We start from the raw sequence: 27,833 nt of genomic DNA, 5'->3' as shown, positions 1-27,833 counted from the left end.
AAAGGGACTCGAGTTTCCATGCGGCTTCCAGAACCCAAATCTGAACAGAGCGCTGCTTGACCCTCAGATCCTTTTCAAAACCCCTACTGTAGTTTGTCCCTGACGGGTTCATGCGGTGGAGGCTTGGTCTTCCATGTGGCAATGTTGGGTGGTGGTGGGACCTTTCAGAGGTGGAGCCTAGCTGGGCACCGTGCGCATGCCTGTAATCCCAGCAACGTAGGAGGCTGAGGAAGGAGGATTGCATGTTTGAGGTAAGCCTCTGCCACTTAGGAAAACCCTGTCTTAAAATTAAAAAATTAAAAGGCCTGCGGTCGAGGCTCAGTGGTAGAGCATTCCCTGGGTTCCATCTCTACTACTAGGGAAAAAAATAAGAGGTAGGGACTTATAGAAGGTGGCTAGGTCGTGGTGTGAGGCAGGGCCTGCCCCCAGAAGGAACTGATGCTGTTCTCTTGGGATCCAATTAGTTCCCACAAGATTGCTCTAAAAGACGGAGCCTGGTCCCTAACAATCCTCTGCCATGGTGCTCGCCATATGGTAACCCAGCCAAGGGGGCCCTCCCCAGAGGTCGAATCAATGGGACCCCAATCTTGGGACTTTCAACCTCTAGAACGGTGAGCCCAGTGAACCTCTGTTCTTTCTGAATCGCCTAGCTTCAGGCATTTTGTCACAGCAATGGAAAACAGACCCAGGCCGAACCCTTGGAAATTTAATCTCTTCTTATTCGCCTGTAGCCATATCCCTGCCTCCACGGTGGCAGCACCAACCAGCCAGAGCGGGGTGGGGGGGGGGGGGTAATGGGAGGTGAGAGGCGGCTGTAGGAGGAAGGAGCCGGAGAGGGGCCTCTGGACTTGAGTCGGCCTGTGCACCTTGTAGACGGGATACAGACGCCATGCTCTCTGGCTGGGCTCAGGGTTTCTCTATGAGTGCATCGGCTGTCCCTGGAATTCAGGGGCCTCTTGGCGGGCAGGGACCCTGTGGGGCGTGGCAGAGACCTGACTCACGAGCAGCAGGGCCTGTCCACACCACCGACTTCCCAAGGCCTCTGAGCATCCCTGGCTCTCCCGCCCCTGTGCTCTGCACGGGCTGTCCCCTTCTCCCTGACAGATTCCCGTCCTTCCCGACTCTGGAAACCCACCGGACACCAAGCACAGCGCACAGCCCAGCATTTACGCAGGGGCTGCTGGTCCTTTATCGGCCAACCCCTCAGCCCTCTTCTTTGCTTCCCTGGGATTCCCCCCAAATCATTCTCCTAACTCTACATCTGCCACATCCGCCTGTGCAACTTCCCCTGAGCCCCCGAGGGTCGAGGGTCGAGGGTCGAGGGCCGAGGGCCGAGGGCCAAGGGCAGGGCCCGGGTGACGCATCTCTGTTTCTAGAACCCAGCACAGAGGAGGCACTCGGCACATGTTGGAAGCAGGCTTGGGGCCATTTCCTTAGAGCTCACCGCTCTACGCCACCCTAGCCCAGTGCTGGAGGCTATTGGGGGCAGCTGTGATGGACAGGAATGGGGAAGGCAGAGAGAAGTTCAGGAGCAGAGAGAAAAAAGACACCCAGCAGACAGAAGGTGTTACAGTTTGGGTCTTAAACATGCCCTGAAGGCTCCTGTGGGGAAGGATTGGTTCCCAGCATGGTGCTATTGGGGGTTATGGTGCTTTAAGAGGCGGGGCTTAGTGGGAGGCCTTTAGGTCCTTGGGGTGGGGAGTGTTCTTGAGGGAACCCTTCGGTTGCCTGGCTGAGCAATGAGTGGCGTTGCTCTGCTGTGACCTGCTGCCTCGTCACAGGCCCTAAGCCACAGGGCCACTGGGCTATGGAGTGGGGTTCCCAGAACCAAGCCAAAAGAAACCTTTCTTCTTTTCAAGTTGGTTATCGCAGATATTTGTTACAGTGATGGAAAGCTGTCTAACAGAGGAAGTATGGTTTCTTGGGGGTCCGAGGGCCGGGGCAGAGAGCTGCCTGTCCCTCTATCGCCACCAAGGTTGACGATGTACCTACTCCACAGGCCTGGACATCCCCTGATGGTCAAGACTGTCATCCTACATCACCCCAAACGCTCTATTACACTCAGACTCCAGCAGGGCAGAGAAAAGTGCAGGTATGGTCACAAGCACCGATTCCCTCTGGGAGGGACCTGCTGGGAGCCCTGGTGAAGGCGGCTGTCCCACCTGGGCCTTGGTCTGCTCATGCGTAATGAAAGGTGGCAGGCAGTTATTCCCGGCTGAAGAAGGCCCTGGCTGACGACGTCTGAGGTGCGGACGTGGGCCATTAAACTTTAGCCATGTTCCATTCAAAACCACTTGAATAATAATTAAGTCCACCGTGAAGATCTCTGTTTTCTAGAACACTCAGCTCTACAGATTCTGTCCAGCCTGAAGATCCTGCTCGGCTCTATTCCGCCTTGATCCTTTCCACTGGAATATGGATGCTGGACGATCTCACGGGACTTGAGGGTCCCGGGCTGGGTGCTGGGGGAGGGCTGGGTACTTACCAGGAACAGGTGTCGGGAGTGTCTGTTCTTCCCTCTGATTTTCACCAGTGTTCCCTCCTTCAGAAACTCCTGTGGGGAGGGAGGCAGAGCTCGGTCACTGGCTGGAGCCACTGCTGTCCCAGACAAGGGGCAGGCGAGGACTGAGTGAAGGCCCGCGGAGCGCCGCAAAGCAGCCCCACGCGGAGGATCCCCAGCCCACGCAAGATGCTCCTGCTACGCCAGAGCGGCACCGGGGCCTCTCGGGAGCACCCGCGTCATTGTCCCAAGCCCTGACACCCTTCCGGTGATGGAACCGTTTGCCGCCAGGAGGGGATGTTCAGCAGCTCAGCTCTGGGAGAGCCCTGCTGACTGGAAGTTAAAATCTGCTGAGTCCCGTCTTTCCTTCCAATGCCTAATGACCACGTCTCTTAACTGTTTTTGAATTTTTGAGGTTACATGTTTTTATTTCCCAGTTGGAAGTTTACAAGTAAGTCAATTCCTCCTCCTTGCACCTCTCTCTGGGTACTGAGGATTGAACCTGGGGTGCTTAACCCCTGAGCCACATTCCCCAGCCCTTTTTATATCTTATTCAGAGGCATGGTCTCCTTGAGTTGCTGAGGGTCTCCCTCAGTTGCGGAGGCTGGCTTGGAACACGTGAGTCTCCTGCCTCAGCCTCCCGAGCCACGGGGATGACAGGCGTGCACCACCGTGCCCAGCAAGCACGCTCTTTTTGAGATGCTCTCTTAACGTTTGCTCTCGAGAGATGGTTTTTCTGCTTCTCCTGCAACTGCAGACTGAAAATCCTTGGTGCCTCTTCTTGGAGGTGAAGAGAACCACAGGGCCCTCTGAACCAACCAGCGCTGTTTCTTTAAGTGCCCTGACAGCAGACAGGGTGGACAAGCGAGCCCGCCCCACCCTCCGCAGTAAACAGCACCTGCAGCCAGGCCCGTCTGGGGCCACCCTGCTCAACAATGGGACTTAGGGCCCGCCCGCCCCTGCCGGGCACTCACCCTTCCTGGCTGGAGGAGGTCTCCTTGGCCCCGGACGCTGTGGTCGATGTGGACCAGCTTCTGCAGGTTTTCCTGTGGGCGGGAGCGGGCGATGGGGAGATGGTCGGGCCCTTGGAGGCGTCTTATCTCCCCTGCTTCCGTTCCAGTGCAATGCAGCCCCAGGAGGCCGCGATCCAGCCTCTGGACACGGCAGCAGGACCGTGACAGAGCCGGGGTCTGCGGGACGCCACGGCTGTGGGCTGCCCCAGGCAGGCGAGTCCCTCTGGGCTCTGGGCCCCATGCTCCCCTCCTGCTGTATGCCATGGGGACCGTCCCTGTGCTGTCCCCACAGCTCCTGTTCTCCCGAGGCTGGGCACCGTGTCTGCTGGCTGGTGGCCCAGGGTGGGGCCTTGAGGGACAGTCACCAAGAAAACGTCTGTAACATCTGGCAAGGAAATCGGGTCCAAGCTCCTTGACACCTCGTGGTTGGAAAAATAAACAATCTTGCTGGTCCCTCACTGGGTCATCCAACTACGCCAAGCGACATACCACCTACTCTGCACAGCACCCCACGGTCCCAGAAATGACAGGCACCTGCCCCGTGGGCAGATGCACCTTGGACCTTATGCAAAGGCAAGTTCTAAAGATGCCTGAGGAGGGAAAACCCTGCTGAGAAGTCACCTTTACTGTCTCCAAGGTCTCGGGCACGAAGCCCCATGCAGGGAAAAAAAATCCCAAGGGTCATTCCAGCCTCACTTGTGAGGCGCGGAGGCCGTGGGAGGGTGCTGCCTCCACCCTCAGAGGGGGAGGTCGCCAGACCACCGGAACTGAGCCCTAAAGACTGGTGGGCTCCGCTGTGGGAACTGCCACGCCTCGGGCCCCACGCCTGACAAAAAGCGGGCGGGCACGACGGAGCGGAAGGAGGAGCACAGCGAAGGCGGCGGTGCATCCACGGAGGCCACGCGGGGCTCCTGGGCCACTGAGACCGGCAGAGACGCGGACTCACGGGCACCGCGCTGGCTGGCTATTCTCTCCAGGAGCTTCCGCCGCTGCTCGCGGGGAAGACGGGGCCGGAGAGAGCCGCGAAGGGCACCCTTAGGTGGTGAGGGGGTGCGGGCTGCCCAGAACCCCGCCCGCTCCCCGGACGCCTTGACTGCGTGTTTAAGGCTCTGGCCGCCGCGGAGGCCGGGAAACCCTCTAGCCCAGGGCCCAGGCCAGACTCGGCCGACTCTGCAGAAACGAGAGCTGTCGGCTCTGAGGAGACCCCGGGGCCCAGACAGCTGCGGCTGGAGGCGGGCAGGGACCTGTCCAGGGCTGGTCGCTTGTTCCAGGCAGAGTCCAGCTCCACCCGCTGGGCAGCGACTGGAAGTCTCTCTCTGAGGAGTGGCCAGGGCCAGGACAGAGTCCTCCATGTGGCGCGGGCACTGCTGAAAACGGAGGACGGGGCAGGAGGAGGAGGGGACTCTGCGGCACTGGGGGTACCAGAGGTGACAGCCGCAGGAATGTGAAGGCCGAAGGCCGGGGACCTTGAAGGTGAGGATGGTCCCGTGAGTCCCAGACCCAGTGCGAAGACAGACTGGATGGACACGGTGGGCCCTGTCCCCCCCACCACCCCAGGAGACAGACAGCGTGACCTAAAGAAGGTGGATGCTACCAACCTCAGTCTCTGCAGAGCTCCTTTACATGATGCCTGTCATCCAAAGACCACAGGGAAGGAAGGGAGAGAGAAGGGGGGAAGGGGAGGGGGAGGGGGAGGGGGAGGAGGGGGAGGAGAAGAAGGAAAAGGAGGAGGAGGGGAGGAGGAGGAAAGCAAGCAAGGAAAGAGCAAAAACAGAAACGACCCAACTACTTGCCAAGAGATAAAGCACTCAACACAACCAGAACAGGAGGTGACAGGCGTTGGCACCATCACACAGGGACTTTATAGTAACCCTGATTAACACGTTAGAAAGCATCTAGTGCAAAAGGCAGGTAAGGTGCATGAACAGATGGAGAATTTCAGCAGAGATGGAAACTATACAAAAGAGTCAAAGGGAAATGTTTAGAAAAAACCCCACAATATCAACAACAAAGACTTCCTGAGACAGGCTCAGTAGCAAACTGAACTGTGGCCAAGGAAAGAATCAACAAGAAGATGGATCAGTAGAGATTATCCAAACTGAAACAGAGAGAGAGAGAGAGAGAGAGAGAGAACAAGAATACAGAACAGAGAGAGAGAGAGAACAAGAATACAGAACAGAGTATCCAAGAGATTTTTTTTTCCCCAAAATTAACAAATGACCAATGAAGTACAGATCCCACCAGGAAGCCTGAGAATCACAAGAGGTCCAATACCACCTCGAGCCCCTCAAGACTCATCGGAGTCCAACTTCTAAAAATCAAAATACAAAGAGAAGATCTTAAAGGCACCCAGAAATAATTTGAAGGACAAATACAAGCATCACAACAGACTTCTCGTCTGAGACTATGGAAGCCGGGAGACAGTGGAGAGGCATTTTTAAAGCACCAAGAAGGAAAAACGGGTCAACCCAGATTTTTATACCCACAAAAAATATCTTTCAAAAATGAAGGTATACTGGGAGCTGGACAGTGGAGCCAGACTCCTCACTGTCGGAGTGGGGATTCCTGAGAAGCAAGGGGAGAAGCCCAGAATGATCCACGTGGTGATGATTGGCGTTGGAAACAAAGGTTAAGAACTTGTGTTTAGCCCGGCGTGGTGGCGCACACCTGTCATCCCAACAGCTCGGGAGGCTAAGGCGGGAGGATCTCCAGTTCAAGGCCAGCCTCAGCAACTTAGTGAGGCCCTGAGCAACTCAGTGAGACCCTTCTCTAAATAAAATATAAAATGGGGCTGGGGCTGTGGCTCAGTGGCCCAGTGCCTGTGAGTTCAATCCCTGGTACCCACCCTCCAAAAAAAGAACTTGTATTTGATTTAATATAGATAAAATTGGTTATGTGTGGAAATAGTTAGAGATGTTTGCCTGCATATTCATGGGTAAGTACATACACATATTCTTCTTTGTTCTGTCAGCCAAGAGGGCCTGAAAGAAGTTAAGACCCCCATGAGCAATGAGTGTACCTAGTGACCGAATCTTGGTTTTTAACACCATAATCCAATGAGAGGAACGGGGGGTGGGGATTCTTGGAGAAATGGCTGATTCTAAGCCTGGGGCAGGAAATGTATGGGATGAACCAGTCTGGAAGATCTTCTAGTGCCAGAAACTAGTGCTCAAAATAAACAAGCAAACAACAAAAACACCCAAACCCTTATCAATGGGAACAGTTGAAAGGGGCACAGAAACCAACTGAAGGAGCTCCGGACAGTCACAGTTGGAACAATTATAGAAATAAAGGCAAGCAGATGAGATTATTATCTAAAATACAAAATGACTATCCAGGAGTTCGTACCAATGCAAGTGATGTGTCTACAACGGACTTTGTGTGAGTGATAATTTGATTTTATAATGATTCACATAATGGGGAAACGTATGGGCTGGGGACGTGGCTCAGTTGGTAGAGTGCTTGCTTTGCAGTACCAGGCCCCGGTTCAATCCCCAGCACCACATTAAAAAGAAAAAAAAAAAATAGGAACTGACTTATGAAGGAGGGGACACACAGTCAACCAGGGAGAAGAGACACCTATCCCCGCACAGAATTCCAAATTACCGAGACGGAGCAAAACCCTCCAGGAATCAAGTTTGAGCTGGGCCTGGCGACCTTCTCCCAAAGAGGGTGGGACACGCAGTCAGAGCTGTGGTGGGGGGTGACTCCGGTGGAGGAACCTGACACACATCACCCAGGGCCAGGCAACCCATGTGGTCAGTCACGGTCATAAATCACGTTCCTGGAACGTATCCCTCAGCTGCTGCGACTGGGACCCTATCCCTGTGACCACCTCCCCTTATAACCACAAACCCAGTCCCTGAGAAAACCCCAGGCAGATGCCAACAGAGGGCACCCTACAATACTCTGGGCAGGCTTCCTCAAGACACTCGAGGTCACCGCAGACGGGGAGCGTCTGAGAGACCGTCACGACGGGGCTCGGCTACGAATGCTGCCTTCTTGTGTTCTGTTTGGTTCTGGTTTTGGTCCCAGGGATGCCTGAACCCCCAAGCCACACCCCCAGCCCGTCCAAGATTTTATTTTGAGTCTCACGAGGTCACACGGCCCCCCTGCAGGGTTCCACGAGATCGACAAGGGGTCTCGCCAGTCAGACGGGGCGGGTGGAGGGGCCGGGGACGTGTCCCCGGAGGGTTTCAGGACTCACCCCCTGCTCCATGCTGTCATTGGCTTGGTCTGTGACTTTGGAGATGAGGGTCAGCGCTCCTGGGGAGGAAAGCAGAGTCGGCAGCCGGCCGTTGGGGGAGGGCTAGCCCAGCTGTCACTGTCCTTGCTCTTCCTGTCCCCTGGCCTTCTCTGCCCCTTCCCTACTGGCTCCTGATGCCTACTTGTCCTCAGCAGGCAGGGTGGCACCAACCCAGCTCTGCCTCTATTGCCTGTGGTCGCCTTGACGGTGACCTGACCATGCTGGGCCTCAGTTTCCCGAGATGCAAACGGGGATGTTACAGTGGGGACCGCCCAGGCAGGTCACATGCAGGGGTCACTGCCTAGAATTGGAAGGAAATGGGGAGACCAGGGACTAGGGTGAGCTTTTTTTTTTTTTTTTTTTTTTTGGTACCTGGGATTGATCCCAGGGGCGCTTAACTCCTGAGCCACATCCCTAGTCCTTTTTCTATTTGATTTAGAGACAGGGTCTCGCCAAGCTGCTTAGGGCCTTGCTAAGTTGCTGAGGCTGGCCTCCAACTTGCAATCCTCCTGCCTCAGCCTCTTGAGTTGCTGGGATTTCAGGCGTTAGTCACCACGCAGGTTGGGTGAGTCTTTTAGAGCTGGCACCAGCCTTCCTGTCACTGAGTTCTGGTTGCTCCTTCCTCTTCCTCTGACTGGACATCGGGCCACCCTCAGGAGTCCCCCTGGCTGAGGAAGGGGTGGGGCCCATGGGTGGGGGCAAGCATGCAGGTGGCTGGGACTTACCCTGTGTGTCATCGTATTCGGCCGAGTCGGGGCAGAGGTTGTTTAAGTAGTCTGGTGGCAGAAGCAGAGCCAGGAGTCAGCCAGGCCTGGCGGGGGGACCGCCCCTCCATCCCAGAGGCAGGAAAAGAGCTCAAGAAGAATGGGGGGCCCAGCCTTCATCCCGTCAGCCCTCAGCATCGCTGCCAGCGGCTCGTCCCTCCCCGCTCACTCAACATCCACAGAGAGCCTGCTGCCTGGCCTGCACCACACCCCGGGGTAGGGACACCCCAAGGTGAAACCCTGCCTTCAAGCCCCAGACAGAAGTGACATGGGACACAGCAGGCCCTTTAGTTTATACTGCAAGGCTCTCTGTGCCATGGCCCCTCCTTGGCCCCTTCGGCCTCGCTGGTTCCATTCTGGCCACCGTGGCCTTCTTGCTATTTCCTGAACGCCCCAGGTTTGATCCAGCCCCAGGGCCTTTGCACTGGCCACTCCCTGTAGCTAATGACCGTTTCCTCCAGATCTTCATAATATGGTTGTCCTCACTTTGCTGAAATCCCTGTACAACGTCACCTTCTCTGACCACCGTGTCTGACCCAGCAGCCCGGTTCCCTCTGCCCCTTAACCTGCTTCCTCCGGGGTGCCTAGCCATGACAGCACGCAGCACTTGCTCAGTGTGAGTCTGCGGCTGGCAGGGTCCGCCTAAAGCACCCAGCTGCGGCCCAGCACAGCAGGAGCTGAGGAACACGCGTCGAGTTAGCTGAACGGAGTCTTTGCGCCCTGCTCCTCCTGTGTTTCTCTTATAGACCTGGGGGGTCTGCTTCTCCCCCACCAGGGCGGGGGTCTTTGTCCACGTGGGAGGCGGTGGTGTGAAGGCGCGGGGCCCAGGACAGAGGTGCGGGCTCCCCGCAGGCGGAGAGGAGAAAGCGGCCCCTCCTGGGAGAGCTGGTGGGAAAGGGGGCGGGGCCTGGACTCGACCCCCAGTGGGCGTTCACGGCTTGGTAGGGACAGCGGCTGTCAGGGGATGGCAGAGGACACACGGGTGGGAGGGAAGTGGGAGAGCGGGTCACCCGGGGAAGAAGGACTCTGGGAAGCGGGAGGCGGTCAGTGGTCAAGCCCACTGACCTGCCCCTGGGGAGGAGTGTCCTGGGGTCTTTGGCGAGGGGACGCAGGTGACCTGGGGTCTCTGGGGAGGGAAGTAACCTGGGGTCTCTGGGGAGGGGAGGGAGGTGACCTGGGGTCTCTGGGGAGGGGAAGGAGGTGACCTGGGGTCTCTGGGGAGGGGAGGGAGGTGACCTGGGGTCTCTGGGGAGGGAGGTGACCTGGGGTCTCTGGGGAGGGGAAGAAGGTGACCTGGGGTCTCTGGGGAGGGGAAGGAGGTGACCTGGGGTCTCTGGGGAGGGGAGGGAGGTGACCTGGGGTCTCTGGGGAGGGGAGGGAGGTGACCTGGGGTCTCTGGGGAGGGAAGCAGGTGACCTGGGGTCTCTGGGGAGGGAAGCAGGTGACCTGGGGTCTCTGGGGAGGGGAGGGAGGTGACCTGGGGTCTTTGGGGAGGGGAAGCAGGTGACCTGGGGTCTCTGAGGAGGGGAGGGAGGTGACCTGGGGTCTTTGGGGAGGGGAAGCAGGTGACCTGGGGTCTCTTGGGAGGGGAGGGAGGTGACCTGGGGTCTTTGGGGAGGGGAGGGAGGTGACCTGGGGTCTCTGGGGAGGGGAAGCAGGTGACCTGGGGTCTTTGGGGAGGGGAGGGAGGTGACCTGGGGTCTCTGGGGAGGGGAAGCAGGTGACCTGGGGTCTCTTGGGAGGGGAGGGAGGTGTCCCCGGGCGGTGAGGTTTGCAAGGTGGCAGGAGAATCTACGGCTGGGCGCCACCCATGAGCCAGGTGTGTGCACTGAGCCACGCTGGAGCCCCAGGCAGGGAGGCCATGGTCTTGGGAGCCCCAGGCGGAAATCCCGGGGTGTGTCCCCCAGCTTCCAGCTGGCACCCTGGCCTGCCACTCAAACTTAAGCACCGCATCCCGGACCTGGGTGGAGCCTGCCACACGCCAATCAACCTGTTGGCTGTAGCCTGCCCCCCACCCCACCCTAGGAACCAGCACCCGCTGAAGCCTCATCCTGCCTGTGACCTTCAAGGAAGGACGAGGCCTTTCCATCCACGCTCGGCCTTTTACGTCTACCCTTCTTTCGGGTCTGGCTTCCTCTCTGAGTCTTTTCGACCTTTATTTTCCCAGTGGCTCAGGCCTGCTGGGCAGGAGCCTGCTGTCAGCCTGCTGGCCGCTCCATCCCCCTGCGGCTCGCCTGGGAGGAAAGCCGGCCACGCGCCTGAGACCCAGTCCTGGCCAACCCTGCAGCTGCTCGGCCCACCCGAGCTGCTGGGGCCCACCTGTGAGCAGCACTTGGTACTGGAAGAGCCGCTGGACCACCCGCAGCAGCCGATGCTTCACGCTCTGCCCGCCTCCTTGCCGGCTCTGCTGCTCTCGAGAAAGGAGAGTGGGTGAGGAACCCCTGCCCGGGCATCCCGCAGCCGCCCCTTCCGCCTCTCCAGGGCCCAGCTGAGGTGCTTCCCCGCCTCGGAACCAGCTGTCCTCCTCCAGGAAGCCCTCCTGGGTGAGCCCCACCCCGTTGTCACTGCCTGCTCCTCCAGGCCACAGTCAGTACCACTGGGCTCTGCTCCTCACCTCAGTAATAGAGACAGGCTGCCCGTTTCCTACCTAGGAACTGGATACCCCACGTGAACCCCAGTTCCCGGCCACTGCTGCTAACGTCCTTGGACACCACAGTGGGGCCTTGCTAAATTGCTGAGGCTGGCCTCGACCTTGCAATCCTCCTGCCCCGGCCTCCCAATTATCCCATTAATTTCCATTAAGCCCTTCCCTGCCCACCGCCAGCCCTGCATCTTTACAGCAGGGTCTCCAAGGACCAAGGGACCCACCTCGAATTCACGAACGGCGGCAGCCAGCCGGGGAGAGAGGAGGCAGTTCTCAGCCAGCAGACCCAGGTACCTGTCGAACTGCAGGATGTGTGCAGCGTGGTGATCAAACTCCTGCTCCCGGGCCAGGAAGACATCGGCCACCTTCTGCTGGCCTTCCCTGCAGCCGGGGAGGGGGACAGGACAGTGAGAACTCAGCCTGTGAGCAGCAGGGTGTCAGGAGGGGATGTTAGGTCCCATCCCTTGCTTGATCCTTGCGCAGGTGTTTTACTTTGGACAAATGACTGAACACCTCTGTTCCCCGTCCATCAAGGGGAGACACTTTCCCATGGTGGTGTTCATTCTTTCTTTTGTACTAGGGATTGAATGGGGGGGCTCTACCACTGAGCCACATCCCAGCCCTTTTTATGTTCTATTTAGAGTCAGGGTCTCGCTAAATTGCTTAGAACTTCACTAAGTTGCTGAGGCTGGCCTCCAACTCACAATCCTCCCGCCTCAGCCTCCTGAGCTGCTGGGATGACGGGCGTGTGCCGCCACGCCCAGCGCCACAGAGACCTTCTTCATCTCCACCCCACCTCTACAATGAGGTGGGGTGCAGGAGCCCCCTGGTCTGCTTACCAGTTGGACAGCCTGTCCTCCAGCTCTTCCAGGATGCCTTGGTGGAGATCATGAATGGCTGGGAGCTCACTCAGACCCTGCCTCAGCTCCTCCCTGGCCAGCGTGTCTCTGCCCCCTTGGTCCAGGTCATCCAAGGCCCTCATGACAGCTCCGTGGAAATCCTGAAACCCCAGAGGGCCCGTTACCCACAGGTCCACAGGACTGGCAGGTCCCCGTCACGGCCTTGGAGAGCTGGCTACGCAGAGACGATCATGGACGGACCGCCTTTGCTGGGCCCAGGTTCTTACCTGCGCAGCAGGATGGCCAGCACACACCTGGCGATCCTGGGCTGCCTTAACTGAAGCCCACAGAGCGCCCCCTGGATTCCCGGCCGGCGCAGGGCTTAATGCCTGCTCCCTCCTTCCCTGCGGCCCCTGGGGAGGCTCTGAGGTGGGTGAGCCTGGGTGATCCTGTCTCGAAACAATATTAAGCTCTTGCTTTCTGACCACCCAGCTTAGAGGAGGTTCATGTGCCACCGCTGTTTCAAAATAAAAAAGTTTAAGGAGACCCCAGACTCACGCCCGGCGGTGAATTATGAACTCACCAAAACTGGAAAAAAAAAATAATAATAACCAGTGGCTATGGAGAGATACCCATGTGATCGTGTCAGTAAAGCAAGAAGGGACGCAGGGTTGTTTTTCTGTACCCTGATGCAATTGTGTGACACCTGAACAGAGGAATAGGAAAAACAAAAACGAAAACAGAGTGAAATGCAGAAGAGCTGAGTCAGGGTCATGGAATGAGGGACCCCCTCTCCCCTCTTATCTCTATTTTCTCAGATTTCTTAATCACGATTTTTTTTGTGTGTATGTGCGGGGTACCAGGGATTGAACTCTGGGGCACCCGACCACTCAGCCACCTCCCCAGCCCTGTTTTGTACTTTATTTAGAGACAGGGTCTCGCTGAGCTGCTTAGCACCTCGTTTTTGCTGAGGCTGGCTTTGAACTCATGATCCTCCTGCCTCAGCCTCCCGAGCTGCTGGGATTTCAGGCTGAGGGGAAGTTCACTTGGCTCTCTATGGGACAGTCCGTTCCACGGCCCTGCCTGGATCTCTCCCCTCCCAGAGAGGGAAGGCAGGAGAGGAGAGGGTAGGAAACGGGGCAGAGGGACGGGTGGGGACAGAGAGAGGGAGAAGGGGACAGAGAGAGAGAAAGATAAGATGGTGACCAAGTGGGAGGGGCAGAGGGGGAGGAGGCAGGAGGAAAGATGGAGAGCAGGTCAGGGTCGAGGTCTGGGTAGATGGAGGCAATGACAGAGGGGACTTTAGAAAGGTCCCTGCTTCCAGAACACCTCGTCCGGTCCTGCAGTGACCTACTCTGCATGGACCACAGGGAGGGCCGGGGAGGGCGGCCCACCCTGGCTTGGCTGGTCCTGCACAGTCTGGAGGAGTCCCATCGGGGAGGCCAGATGCTCTGTGGGGCTGAGTCTTGAACTCACGAAGGGATTCTCTGGGCTGAGGCTGGCATGTCCCTAGGTGGAGGCCACCTGCCGGAGCTACCCCGGGAAACCTGGTCTCCCTGTGCGTGCGTCTCGGAGGGTGGGAAGGGGAGAGCCAAGCACACAGGGACAGCCCGAGGGAAGTGACTTCAAAACCTTAGTTCTGCCCACAGCTGGCTCTGGGACGCCGGGGTCACGGGGAAGGACGCCCAGCAGGACGCAGGTTCCAGTCCTGCGGGGTCTTCTCGGCCCCAGCACGCAGACAAGAAAGAGAAAAGTGCCCCTGTGTCCCAAAGAGGGCATGAACCCCTCTCTCCCGGGCAGCTGGCTGAGGACGCCAACACACCCTCCCATCTGCACCGGGTCGGGCCGAGCCCAGCCGAAACGTGGAGCTGTGAACTGAGGGTGGGCAGGCCTTCGCCTCTGAGCCACATCTCCTCATCGCAGGGTCCACTGAGGGAAACGGACAGCACGAGGCTGCTGCGGAGCTCATCTGACGACTGAAACTGCTTGGTGAACTGTCAAGTGGGGTTCCTTGGCTGCGGAGGTAGCTCAGTTGGTAGAGTGCTCGCCTCGCAAGCACAAGGCCCTGGGTTCGATCCCCAGCACCACAAAAAAAAAAAAAGTGGGGTTCCCACTTCTTTGTGGTTTGGGTGACCCCCACGGCCCCCTGAGCTCTGGAAAATATTAGAAAGAAAACTCTAGGCAGAAACCATTCACAAGTTTGAAATCGGACGCTGTTCTGAAATATAAAGTATAAAAAAAGTCAGCTCCACCTGGCTCGGGACGTGACTCATTCTTCGTTCAGCGGATCCACCCTGTATACGCTACCCGCCTCTTAGTTACTCATCAGCCGTCCCTGTCATCAGACCGACCGACTGCCACAGTATCGCAGTGTTTCTGTTCTAGGGAACCTTATTTTGCTTAACCACGAGCCCAAAGGCCAAGGGAATGGGTGCGGGACAAAGGGCTTCCTCTCAGTGAAAAGGTGAATGTTCTTGACGTTTGCCGAGTGACACCCGTCATTCACCTCTAGTCACCTCCTCACGTCTTCGCAAGACCGGTGCGGGTGCTACCAGCGCCTCCAGGAGGACCACAGTCACCTGACTGCGACCCCAGGGTGCTGCTGGCCATTTCCTATCTTATCATCCGCTGTGGCTGTTCCTCTTTCCTCCTCCTCATTCATGTGCTAGACTGTCCCATGGGACCACGTCTCCACTTTGGAGGTCCTGCAGTGTGTCCCCTGGGGAGATGGGCTGGGGGGACGGCTGTAGTTATGGTTCCACTTTAGACGGGCCACCTTCAGGCAGGGGCCACCTGCTTTGCTTCCTGCTGTTTCTGAAGCCCAGCGCGGCGAGTGCCGCCCAGCGGGGCTTGATAACGCGGGTCGCCGGGGGAATGACGCAGCCTTCATTTAAGGAGCATGAGCCGTGGGCAAGCCAAGGCCAGAATGGGGTCACCTTGGTGCCCACATGGAGGGCACTGCTGGAGGGGGCCAGGGAGGAGGGAGGGAGACGGCGAAGGACAGGCAAAGACGAGGCAGCCAGCTGCACGGGTATCACGCTCCGGGGAGCTTAAAGATCAATTGCTTCGCCCGCCGGTTTCCTGTCCGTAATTAACTCTCCCTGAATCAGCTCAGTCCCGACGGGCAGGATGGCCACCACCAAGATGACTCATTCCCAGAGGGAGGCTCATCGGAATTGCCGCTCACATATAGGCTGCGTTTTCCCCCGGAGTTGAGGACTGAACGCAGGGGTGCTAACCACTGAGCCACCTCCCCAGCCCTTTTTATTTTGAGACAGGGCCTTGCTAAGTTGCTGAGGGCCTCGCCAAGCAGCTGAGGCTGGCCTCCCAATGTGCACTCCTCCTGCCTCGGTCTCCAAAGCTGCTGGGATTAGATATAAATGTATGTGTGTATAAATACCGATATCACTGCTGAGAGGCCCATGGACTCTGCGATTCTGTGTCAAAATGCACACTGACACCAGCCATGACCTACCAACGTCACTTATGAGTGTCCTGGGGATGTGACCTCACTTGCCTGGACAATCACTGGAAGGTACTTTGGAACCTTGAAATAACCCTCTGTGGGGCAGGCAAAGCTTTCTTAAACTGTCAAGTGAGAGTACTGACTATACAGACAGAAATAACAAATCAGGCTTCACGTTAAAAGACAAATATGGGTATGTGGGCACAGCGGCGCACGCCTGGTATCCCAGTGGCTCAGGAGGCTGAGGCAGGAGGATCGCAAGTTCAAAGCCAGCCTCAGCAACAGGGAGGCCCTCAGCAATTCAGCGAGACCCTGTCTCTAAATAAAATACAAACAGGGCTGGGGATGGGGCTCAGGGGTGAAGCACCCCTGGGTTCAATCCCTGGTACCAAAAGCAAAACCAAAACATCTGAGTGAGATAAAACAGATGGAAATATTTAAGAACAGGTTTAATAAAGGAAGCACCAAAACCCTGTATTCCCAAACCGCAAAACATTGTTGAAACAAAGTAACGAAGACCAAAATGAACGGAAAGCCAAGTAGGTGCCCAAGACTTAACCAGGGTTAAGAGGTCACTCTGCTCCAAGTTCACCTGCAGCTTTTGTCTCCACCTCCATCAAAATCCCAGTTGTCTTTCTCGCAGCAAAGGACAAGCTAGTCCTAAAACACGTATCTGGGAAATCAAGGGACCCAGGATGGCTAAACAATCTTGACAAAAGAACAAACTTGGAAGATGTCTCCTCCCCTCCCCCTCCCCCACCCCTCCCCCACCCCTCCCCCTCCCTCTCCTTCTCCTTCTTACCAGAGACTTAACCCAGGGGTGCTAACCACTGAGCAACATCCCCAGCCCCTTTTTAAATATGTTATTTAGAGACAGGGTCTTGCTGAGTTGCTCAGGGCCTCGCTGTGCTAAGGCTGGTCTTGAACTCTCCATCCTCCTGCCTCAGCCTCCCGAGCCACTGGGATGATAGGCAAGTGTCACCACGTCCAGGGATTCCCACTTCTTGATTCAAAGCTTCCTGCGAGGCTAAGGAACGGAGGCTGCATAGTGCAGGCATAAGGACAGACACGCAAATCAATGGCCTGGAACTGGGAATCCATAAAGATACCTTCTGGGCAGTGACTTTTAACAAGGCTGCCAAGAAGACTTACCGGCAATAATCTTTTCAACAAATGGCGCTGGGCCATTGGACTCCACGGGCCAAAGAATGAAGCTCAGCTCCTTCCTTTATGCCACATACAAATTAACTCAAAACGGGTCCAAGACTTAAACAGAAAATGATCAAACTCTTAAAGAAAATACAGCAGGAAACCTTTGTGATCCAGGGCTAGGCAGAACTTCCTTAGATTTGACACCAAAGGCACACGCCACAAAATAAACCATATATATGTTGAATTTCATCAAGATTTAAAACTCTGGTACTACCAAGGATGCTGTCAGGGCAGCGGGTAGCTCAGTGTAGACCCCAGTGCAAGGCCCCGGGTTCCCTTTGCAGTATAGCAAGAGGGACCTGAATAACAACAAAGAAGGACACGCTCCAGAGAATTAAGACAGTCTATGGAACGGGAGGAAATATTTGCAAAGCGCATAGCCGATCGCGACTTTGCAGAATTACCAAGGACCAACAACCCACTTAGAATATGGGCAAAAGATCTGAAAAGACCTTTCTCCAAAGTGGGTAAACAAATGGCCAAGAAGCACGTGGGAACATTCATCAATCCTCGGGGGGAAATGCAAAATCAGGACCACATCTATAATCCTGGGGACGCCGGAGGCTGAGGCAGGAGGATCGCAAGCAGGAGGCCAGCCTTGGCAACTTAATAAGACCCTCAGCAACTTAGCTAAAAACCTGCCTCAAAATAAAAAATAAAAAGGTGCCGGGAATGTGGCTCAGTGGTTGAGTGCCCTCCGAGTTCACTTCCTGGTACCAAAAAAAAAAAAGAGAGAGCGAGAGAAAGAAAAAGACATGGGGTCTCACTATATCACCCAGACATAAATGCAGTGGCCATTCCCAGGTGCAATCCCAGTACTGAAACAATGGGGACATCGATGGGCACGGAACTCCTGGCCAAGTGCCCTCTTGCCTCGGCCTCCTGAGTGGCAGGGGCTCTAAGCACATGTCTCTGTGCCCAGCTGCAGGAACTTTGCAAAGCAGTCTGGCACTTCATCAAGAGTTGGAGGAGTCACCAGGTGACCCATCAGCTATCATCCTAGCTACATACCAAAGAGAAAAGGGAACACGGTCACATAAAAATCTGGATACGAAAGCTCTCGTGGCCGCATTTCCATCATACTCAAAAAGTATATATTCCGAAATATCCATCTAGGGATAAATGAATGAGCAAACTGTGGTACGTCCACCCCGTGGGCTATTCCTCAGCCTCAAAAGGCGTGATGTGCTGATACACGTCACGAAGCAGACCAACCCTGGAAACGCTAACGCGGGTGAAAGAAACCAGCCACAGATGACCGCAGACTGTACAATTCTATTTCTACGAAACGTCCGGAATGGGCAAACGTATAGAGACGGAAACTGGATTGGTAGCTGCCTCAGGCTGAGCAGTGGTGGGAGGGGATGGGGAGCCCCACAGGGAGCTAGGAGTATACTTTGGGGGTGATGGGAATGTTCTAAAATTGATCGTGGTGATCAATTTTAAATGAATAGGGAAGCCACAGATTTGTAGAATACTTGCAAAACCCACATCTGAAAATAGACTGGCAAGCATTCCAAGAACTTCAGACATGGATGAGAAAAAGTGAAAAAAAAAAAAAAAAAAAAAGTAAAAGTCGCTTTTCCAAAGAGGACTTCCGAATGGCTAATAAGCGGAGAGAAAGAAGGTACTTATTTTATTAACTGGCGGGGGCCTGCAAATTAAAACCACAAAGGGAAAGTTCCACACGACCACCAAAGGGCCACCAGTGAGGGACAGTGAGAGTGCCGGTAAGTGTTCCTGGACTCGGGCAGCAGGGGCATTCACTGCTTCAACCTCTTGGTAAACTTTTTTTTTTTTTTTTTTTTTTTACAGTTTCTAAAGCTCAACCGGTGCTTCCTTCCTCTGCGACAGCAGATTCCACTCCTGGGTAAACACCAGGGACACGTGATCGCTCATGTTCTCTAATAAAAGATCGGCACAAGAGCCGGGTGCGGAGGTGCATGCCTGTAATCCCAGCGGCACCAACTGCGTACCGGGCCATGGCCCCTGCTGCATGGCTGGGGGACATCAGGGGAACTGACAATGTGCCTGTTGTCAGCTGGGCCTGGGAGCCCCAGATGTTTCTCTCTGTGCATTCAACACCACGGGGAGAGCGTTTCTGGGGCACCTCCAGCTCCCTGAGCCTGGGTCACAGAATGAACGCAGAGAAGCAGAGCTACTGAGTCAAACTCAGCTGTGATGAGGTCACCCCCAGTTAATCCAGCTTCCTCTGCAACTCAGAGGGCCAATGAGGTGGAAGAAGGCATCAGGTGAAGCTTTCGGGAAAGCGTTTTCAAGGAAACTAACTCAGCTAGGAGGCACAAACCTTCACTTTCTTGCCTTTCTCTTTCTTCCTGTGAAGAGGACGTATGTGATGGTTAGAGCTGCAGCAGCCACCTTGTGTTCATGAGGAACCCTGGAAATGGATGCAGCAGAAACTACTCCATCTGTGGTGGAGCTGCCTCGCTGGACCTGGATCACCTACTTCTAGATTTATTTCACACAAGAGAATAACACCTAAATCATTTAGGGTATCATAATTAGGTTTTCGTTACCGGCAGTCAAACACAATTCCTCACTGACACAGATTTATTAGAAAAGCCTCCTGCTGTGGACCATATTTTCCGAAAGTGATCACAACGTTATCGCCCATCCCACGGGTTATTTTTGCAAAGAGAGCTTGACACGCCTCCTAGTGAGTGGCAGAGGCCGGGTCCCCTCCCCTTGAACTTGGGTGGACCTCTGTGACTATCTCGACTAACAGATGATGGTAGAAGTAGGGCTACGTGACTCCTAAGGCCTAGATCATAAAAATGCCACGCACTTCCTCCCAGCTCTCTCTCAGGACAATCACTCTTGGCAGGCAGCCACCAGGCTTCTGCACCAAGTCACCCAGGCAGAGCGACTAGGGCCAGCGCTCCCGGCCGTCAGGCTGGCTTCTGAACAGGCCCATGGCGGGGACCCTGGGAGAGGCTTTCCCCTTCTGCTAGTTCAGAGCTCAAAGTATCGAAGGGACCCAGGGCCACAGCTGTCGAAAGGTCAAAACTACCTGCTGTGGGGGGGCCCGGCACTGCAGGTCCTTCTCGGCCTGGTCCTGACCCTGTGTTGGACTCTTCACTTGCCTCCTGATGTGGCCCTTCAGCTGCCCTCCTGGCCCTTCTGCTCAACATAGGTGACAGTGACCATTCTGTAACCACGTCGCGCACCGTCTGGCCTCCCAGCTCCTGCCCGTACCAGCCACCCTGCCTCCTAGGCCCGCCTCTACCCCGCCCGGCCTGCATCAGGGCAGCCACATCAGGAAAGCCTGGCTCACCCGAGTGCAGCGAGTCTCTGCTCCCTGGGGACCTCTGCAGATCTTGTCCCCCCAAAAAAACTATAGTTGTGCAAATGATACTTGCACAGAGCAGCATGAGTATTTCTCCTCCCCACTCCATCCTTTCTTCTTAAAAAAAAAAAAAAAAAAAAGAGACCTAGTGAAGGGCAAGTTAGGGGTTTCATTGATCTTTGGCATTTTAAGTTCCTCAGTAACAATGGCACCGTGAACACCCTGAAATGTTTCCAGAATGAATGGGTAGAATGGATGATGGATGGATAGATGGATGGGTGGATGCATGATGGACAGGTGGATGGGTGGGTGGGTGGATGAATGGATGGGTGAACAGGTGGATGGGTGGATAAGTAGATGGACAGATGGATGGGTGGATGGATGATGGATAGATGGATGGATAGATAGATGGGTGGACGCATGGATGGATGGATGGACGGGTGAACGGGTAGATGGTGGATAAGTGGATAGATGGATGGATGGATGGACGGACGGATGGGTGGGTGGATGATGGATAGATGGATGGATAGATGGATGGGTGGACGCATGGATGGATGGATGGACGGGTGAACGGGTGGATGGTGGATAAGTGGATAGATGGATGGATGGACGGATGGGTGGGTGGATGATGGATAGATGGATGGATAGATGGATGGGTGGACGCATGGATAGATGGATGGATGGATGGACGGATGGGTGGGTGGATGATGGATAGATGGATGGATAGATGGATGGGTGGACGCATGGATGGATGGATGGACGGGTGAACGGGTGGATGGGTGGATAAGTGGATAGATGGATGGATGGATGGATGGACGGATGGGTGGGTGGATGGATGATGGATGTGTTGATAAATAAGGGATAGATGGATGATGGATGGATGGGGGGTGGGTGGATGGATGGATGATGGATGGATGATGGATGGATAGATGGGTGGATGGATGGACAGATGGATGAAAAAGATGGATGGAGAGGTTGTTGAATGGTTAGCCTGGGAGTGGGTGGGTAGAACTGAGTAGGGGGTAAATTAAGCAGGGGGTCAGTAGGTACATAGATATGTCCTTAGCACAGTCTCAGTGAGCAGGTGAAGGGCTGGCAAGGTGGGTGGGAGGGAGACAGACAGAGGGGCAGGTGGATGAACGCTTTTATAACCAGGGTCTGGGAAGGATGGAAGGGAGCCCCTTAAACCAGAAGTCAGGAAACTCTTCTGTCGGGGGCCAGATAATAAATATTTTAGGCTTGGTGGGCCACACGTGGTCTTATAATTATATTCTTCTTTGACTTTTTCACAAATACTGAGGAATATAAAGCTCATAGTTAACATCCTACTAATTGGAGCCTATGAAGCCCAATTAATAGCCTAAAAGTTAACCTACTGTTAAAATCAGCCTGTGGCCCCTCATCAATGTGCTGCACAAAACCAGCATCCTGACCGTTAGGAATCAACTGGATTGACCAGAATTCCTCAGTCACCCCCGAGTCAGCCCTGTCTACCGTGTGACAAGCAGAGTTGAACTCCAAACACAGAGGACCAGAAGCCATGGCCCCTGACCCTCACAAGAGCACATGGCACCAGGGACCTTTCCACCAGGGTAGGCAGCCTTAGCCACCAGGGATGGCCCTGTGGCAGGTCCTGAGAGAATGACACTTGTTGTACTATAGCAGGACATGCACACCCGGGTCAACAGTTGCATGTTCACAGCCACCCAGCCCTGGTGCCCATCAGCAGATGAATGGGGGAAGCAAATGTAATACGTGTACCCAATGGAATATTACTCAGCCAGAAAGAAGGCATGAAATGTTGTCATGTGCAGGAAAATGGATGGAACTGGAGACCATCACGTTAAGCAAGATAAGCCAGAAGCAGAAGGCTGAGGGTCGTGGGTTTCCTGTCCTGTGTGGAAGCTAGAGAGGAAAAAAAAAAAAAGGTGCAGGGTCTCCTGGAAATTGAAGGGAGATGGGTAGAGAAAAGGAGAGGAAGCAGGGAGAGGGAGGAGGGAGGGACAAGGGGAAATATTGGGGAGGGATATCGGCCAAATGACTGTTGTACAGTGTGCACTACGAATTTGTAATGACGAACCCCAGCACTGTGTATGAATATAATGCACCAATAAAAAATATGGAAGCCGGACCCAGTGGCACATGCCTGTCATCCCACTGGCTTGGGAGGCTGAAGCAGGAGGATCGCAAGTAGGAGGTCAGCCTCAGCAACTTAGTGAGGCACTCAACAACTCAGCGAGACTCTGTCTCTAAATAAAATATAAAAAGGGCTGGGGATGTGGCTCAGTGGTTAAGCACCCCTGGATTGAATCCGTGGGACCATAAAAAGGGGGGCAGGAATAAAAAAGAAGAGAAAATGCCCTGAGGTTGGTGGTTGTCCTTTAACTGGTGTCCCCGGCGAGGACTGGGCGTACCAAGGAGGGACTTCTGCCACTTCTGTCCGCACAGGCTCTGACATGATCTATGCAGCACTAGATACCATTTCCCGCAAGTAGCTTACGAGTCATGATTTTATGGGCTCTTTCTCTCTCTCTCTTTTTTTTAATTCCACTCCTCAGGATATTATTATGGATCACCGGTGGCTGCAGCGTCTTTCCAACTGGCAGGCAGCCGTGTCAACACGGAGGGAACTTTCCCAGTTAAAGCACTCTTAACCGAGTCATAAAACAAGGGAGCCGGCCGGCAGGCTGCCAGGCCAGGAGCAGAGGCGGGAAGCAGGCGCATGAGCCCCTTCCGCCCAGCAGAGCTGGAGGCGCGAAGGGAGAGGGCTGAGCCGTCCCCACCGAGGGTGCTGGGCTGCAGCACCCCCCGGAGCCCCATCCCGGGTGGGGGGTGCACACCAGGACTGCAGCCCAGCTCCATCCTCCCGCCCTCTGCTCACAGGGACTGGACAGCAGCCTGGCTCTGCTGCAGGCAGGGAGCTCGGCTGGATCCGCCAAGGGGCCTGGAGTGCCGTGCCCGGGGATGGCCCTGCCCCAGCAGCGAGGTGCACATGAGACCAGAGGACGGGGAGGACACCCAGGTGGCCCTGCTCAGTTGCCGTGTGACATGGCCGTGCTACCTACAAGAGGTCCAGGGTGGACATTCACAGCTCTGACGATCTTTGAGACAGAGGACGGACCACAGGGAGCGGGGAGAATGGAAGGCCGGCTGGTGTGGACAGCTCGGAGGAGCAGGGAGCAGGGGCCAGCTGAGCCCACCAGCTCTGCCACCTCACATGTCCTCCTGGGCCCTGTTTCCTCACCCTCCCTGTGACTGAGCCCTGACCACAGTCACCTGCTCAGGGAAGCCTGCCCAGATTCCCCACGGCTGCTGGCCCGGAACCCACGCGCCGTCCCCTTCACTGACCAGGTGCGCCCGAGCAGCCCCCAAGTCTGGTTTCCTTTACTCTGCGCGTTCAAAGGATGACCTCACCACCAGCCCAGGCGTCACTGTCCCCAGAGCTGGGGTGACAGAGAAAGGCCCTTGTTCCCTGAGCTTCCCTGACGGGTGCAGACACGTCACCTGGTCCACAAGGACCTAACACAAGCCACGTGCGGGGGCGGGGGCGTGGCTGAGGGGCAGAGCGCCTGCCCGGCACCACGAGGCCCTGGGTTCCATCCCCAGCCCAGCAAAACCACAGGCACCTGGACACAGCCGCGCCCAGAACCCAGCCGACCCCGCCTCTCCTGCAGAGAAAGCTGCAGACCCCTTTCCAGGACCGGGCCGCTTCCCGGCGCACCCCGACCCAGGCTGGGGGGCCCGGGGCCAGGCGAGTGCCCTCCACCCTGGGCCTTCCCTGAGGAAACCGCTTCCGTCTCCCTGACTCTTCTGCCTCTTTATCGCGGCCTTGTAATCGGGCGACTGGTCCGTGACAATTAAAGTGATGAACTCACCAGTCGCAGGTGCTGCAGGGCCTGCACGTACCTGCGGGAGGACAGAGGGCGGGGCTGCGTGAGCTGCCCGACTCGGGGGCGGGGCCTGGGGCGGGGCCGGGGCCTGGGGCGGGCGCGGGGGGGGCACTCACGCTCGCTCCGAAGACAGCAGTTCCTGCGCGATGACCAGGGCCCGCGACTGTCCTTCCACCTGCTGGAGGAGACAGAGGGTCAGTGGGGGCCGGGCGGCCACGGGGGAGGCAGAAGGGAGACCCCAGAACGGCTGCCACCTCGTCCAAGGCGAGTCCTGACGGATCCGTCAGTGGCCGCTGGTGACCTGATGGTCAGCAGGCCACCCGTCCCGTGCCTCAGTTTCCCCACCTGTGCGTGTGAAGAGCATCTAAATGGGAGGGTTGAGCAGATGCCCTGCACGCTGCCGGACAGGCACAGCGGCCCCCCTAGTGGCAGCAGCCTCCCATCCCGCAGGTGACGCTGGCAGACACGAAGGGCGCTGGGGGGCTGGCAGGTGACTGGACCTGCGCCGCTGTGGCCCGATCCTGCGGGACGTCGGAACTGGCTGGAGGCTGGGATTCACAGGTGCACAGAGACTGAGAGCAGAAAGGGATTCACCCTGGCCTGGGGCGGGGCGGGTGGCCCACGGTGGCACGGAGGGCACTCAGCAGGGACGCCCGGTTTCTCCACCTCTGCCTCCCGGTTCAGGTCTGCCCAAGCCTCTTTCTGAAGCCAAACCTCAGTTTCCCCTCTGCCTGCCCCTGTGCTGTGGGTGAACAGGAGGAGGTCAAGGGAATGATCACCTTGAGAAAAGACTCATGGGACCGTGCAGCGTGGTGGTTCAATGACACAAACCTTCCCTAGAGCATGACGGAGAAGAGACAGAGCTCTGGAGCTAAGTTCCTTCCCCTGTAAAATGAGGACCAGCCAGGCCAGGGGGCGCACGCCTGTCATCCCAGCGGCTTGGGAGGCTGAGGCAGGAGGATCGCGAGTTGGAGGCCAGCCTCAGCAACTTAGGAAGACCCTAAGCAACTCAGCAGGACCCTATCTCTAAATAAAATACAAAAAAGGGCTGGGGATGTGGCTCAGTTCAGTGGTTAAGCACCCGTGGGTTCAATCCTTGGTATCAATCAATCATCAATCAGTCAATTGCAGATAGGAGTCAGGATGGCTGCAACCCTGCAGGAGCCAGTCATTTACTTGTCCTGAGGAATAACGCAGCAGCCCCTGCTCTTGGGGCAGAAGATCTGGGTCCAAATCCTGGGCTCCACCCCTTCCTATCCTTCCACCCACCGGCAAGTTATTTCTCTTCTCAGAACTTTATCCATAAAACGGGGGCTATAATCATGATACCTACTTAATCCTGAACGAGCTGCAAGCACTGAATGTTTCATATGTGCTAAGTACGGCGTTAGGCTGCCTGTCACCTCTCTCCATCCAGGGAGTATCATTAGCTCCACTTTACAGATGAGAAACTGAGGCAGAAGCAGGCCTTTCCACTGACTGAGTGGCAGGGCCGAGATTCATACCCAAGAGTCTACCTCCAGTGTCCGAGAACTTGGCAGAGAGTCTGGCACATAGTATGTACAGATACTCCTTAAGCCGGGGCTTATTTTGCAGTGCTGGGGATAGAACCCAGGGCCTTACATGTGCCAAGCAAGGCTCTACCACTGAGCCGCACAACCACCCCAGTGGGCCTATGACCCTATCTTAAGTCAAAAGCGTCAAAAGTCGCTGGGGGCGGTGGCACATGCCTGTCATTCCAGCAACTCGGGAGGCTAAGGCAGGAGGACCTTGAGTTCAAAGCCAGCCTCAGCAACTCAGCAAGGCCCTGAGCAACTCAGTGAGACCCTGTCTCTAAATAAAATATAAAAAAGGGCTGGGATACAGCTCAGTAGTTGAGCATCCCTGGGTTCAATCCCTGGTACCACTAAAAAAAAAAAAAAAAAAAAAAAAAATTTAGAAGTCAAAACATGCACTTAAGCCAGGTGTGGAGGCATGCACCTGTAGACCCAGCTGCCAGCTGCTGGAGAGGCTGAGTGGGGAGGAGCCTCAAGTCCGCTTGGGCAGCACAGACAGCTCCTGTCCCAAAACTAACAAAATTGCGTTGAACACCCCACAGACCCTCTGCAAAGCTGGGAAATCCTAAGCCGAGTCATTGCAAATCGGGGTCCCTCTGTACTCAACAGAGTGGCAGCCCTGCTCCTTGCAGATGGCAGGGTCTGGCCGGGAAGCCCCTCGTCTTCTTCCACTTGCTCAGTGGAAGCACAGGTCTGGCCCTCTTGGAGGGCTGGACCCACCTTCCTGATTCCTGCACCAACAACCGCCAGGGGCCTGGGCTGCCCCATCTGGCAAATGGGGGAACGTCCCCACCCTGTGGGGAGGGAAGTGTTCACGCCCCGCCCGCGCTTCTGGAGTTATCGTGGCTGCCATTGTTAGAATCTCCGAGTCGCCGGGGACCGGCTGCTGGAAGGGTCCAGCACGGGCCATTCGGCACGTCCCTCCGCGGCCCCTCCTGGCCAGACGGGCAGACTCTGGGTGGGCCTCTGGGGCCGTCCTGCTGCGGAGGCTCCGCGATGATGGATGTGTCTTCTCCAGACAGCCCAGGAGAGGCCCGGGCAGGCCCGGTGCCCGAGGCCTCGTCAGAAGCCGCTCCTGGGCGTTGCCCACCGGACCATTGAATGTAGATGTTTGTTTAACCAGGAAATGAACTCCAAGGTTGCCTGCGGTGTCCAGGGGCTTCTGGGAACAGGGCTCCTCCCAGGAGCGTGGGGGTGGGGGCCCCCGGGCGACCCCAGGGCAGCCGGGCCAGCGTTCCCTCCCCAGGCCCCAAACCCAAGCTGGTTCAAGGCTATGTGGGGACCAGGGCAGGTTGGGAAGGACAGTCCTTTCCTTCCCCTGGGGAACCTCAGGGTTAAACAGAAGGGCGGGGAGTGCTGGTCCTCTGGCTGTGGGCCTCAGCTTTTCCAGCTGTAAAATGGGGTTGCTTAACCTCCTTCTAGAACATCAGTTGCCAACAGGTGGTCGGAGAACCTCTGGGGTTCCCTGCGGGTCTCTCTTCCCCAACCACACGACTGCACCTGGAGTCCTCATTTAAGTGGACGGAGGCAACAATTCCCAGGACCAGACCGGAAAATCCACCTGCCTTCTGTTCAGCCAGTAAGAACGTAGAAACCACCGCCCCTTCTCATGAGCTGTTTTTGCCTATTTATCTGAGAAAACAGCTTTTTTTTTTTTTCATTAGACACACCTACTTATATTAGTATGTAATGGGTCTTGATTATTTTTAAATGAATTAAAAGATAGATACTTTAACATTTTTCTCAGATCTACTTTTTTTTTTTGGACTAGGGATTAGACACAGGGGTGCTTAACCGCTGAGCCACATCCCCAGCCCTTTTAATATTTTTAGAGACAGGGTCTCCCTAAATTGCTTAGGGCCTCACCAAGTTGCTGAGGCTGGCCTCTGACCTGTGATCCTCCTACCTCAGCCTCCTGAGCCACTGGGATGATTATAGGCATGCGCCACTGTGTCCAGCTCTCAGATCTACTTGCTAATGTGGTAAGTGTTGACAGGATATGACTTCTCACGACAAAAACTCTTTGGGGCCCTCAATTGTTTTGAAGAGGAAAGACAGGTCTGAGGATAAAACTTGTGAGCTGCTGTCTCTGAAGTCACCACGCAACAGTGGCCTGGAGTGAGGACAGAGTTGGAGTATGGAATTATGGAGGGGTGATGAGCCAGGGGACAGGCCAGGGAAGCCCCGGCTGGAGGCCTGTCCCTCTGATGGACCCAGGCGTGTCAGGCCCCATGATCCTCCTCCTCAGTGTTCTGTCCCACGGAAGAGAAAGGAGCCGTGTCCTCCCCTTGGGCCTTGGGCCTCCTGCCTCCTGCCTCCTACCTCCCCTTGGGCCTCTTTTCTCTCCTGCCTCCTCCAGCTCCTCCTCATACAGTCCCTTCTGAGGCCTGGTGTCT

The 27,833-nt window shown here is 56.0% G+C and overlaps 1 protein-coding gene across 1 annotated transcript in view; it reads right to left on the bottom strand.

Moving 5' to 3' along the window:
• The window catches only part of FGD5 (FYVE, RhoGEF and PH domain containing 5), a gene marked incomplete at its 5' end in the record, with an annotated part of 149,024 nt that overhangs the window by 16,796 nt on the left and 104,395 nt on the right, over positions 1–27,833 (bottom strand). Inside the window, 9 exon segments of the mRNA XM_079122498.1 lie at positions 2,486–2,554; positions 3,475–3,546; positions 7,721–7,779; positions 8,485–8,535; positions 10,843–10,930; positions 11,392–11,548; positions 12,007–12,167; positions 23,867–23,897; positions 23,998–24,056. Coding sequence (XP_078978624.1) covers positions 2,486–2,554; positions 3,475–3,546; positions 7,721–7,779; positions 8,485–8,535; positions 10,843–10,930; positions 11,392–11,548; positions 12,007–12,167; positions 23,867–23,897; positions 23,998–24,056 — 747 coding nt within the window.

Source organism: Sciurus vulgaris (genome assembly GCF_902686455.1).
Source record: "Sciurus vulgaris genome assembly, chromosome: 19".
In the NCBI taxonomy this organism is placed as follows: Eukaryota; Metazoa; Chordata; class Mammalia; order Rodentia; family Sciuridae; genus Sciurus; species Sciurus vulgaris.
Note: the sequence above shows the minus strand (reverse complement) of the source record. Positions and strands in the feature narration are given on the sequence as shown.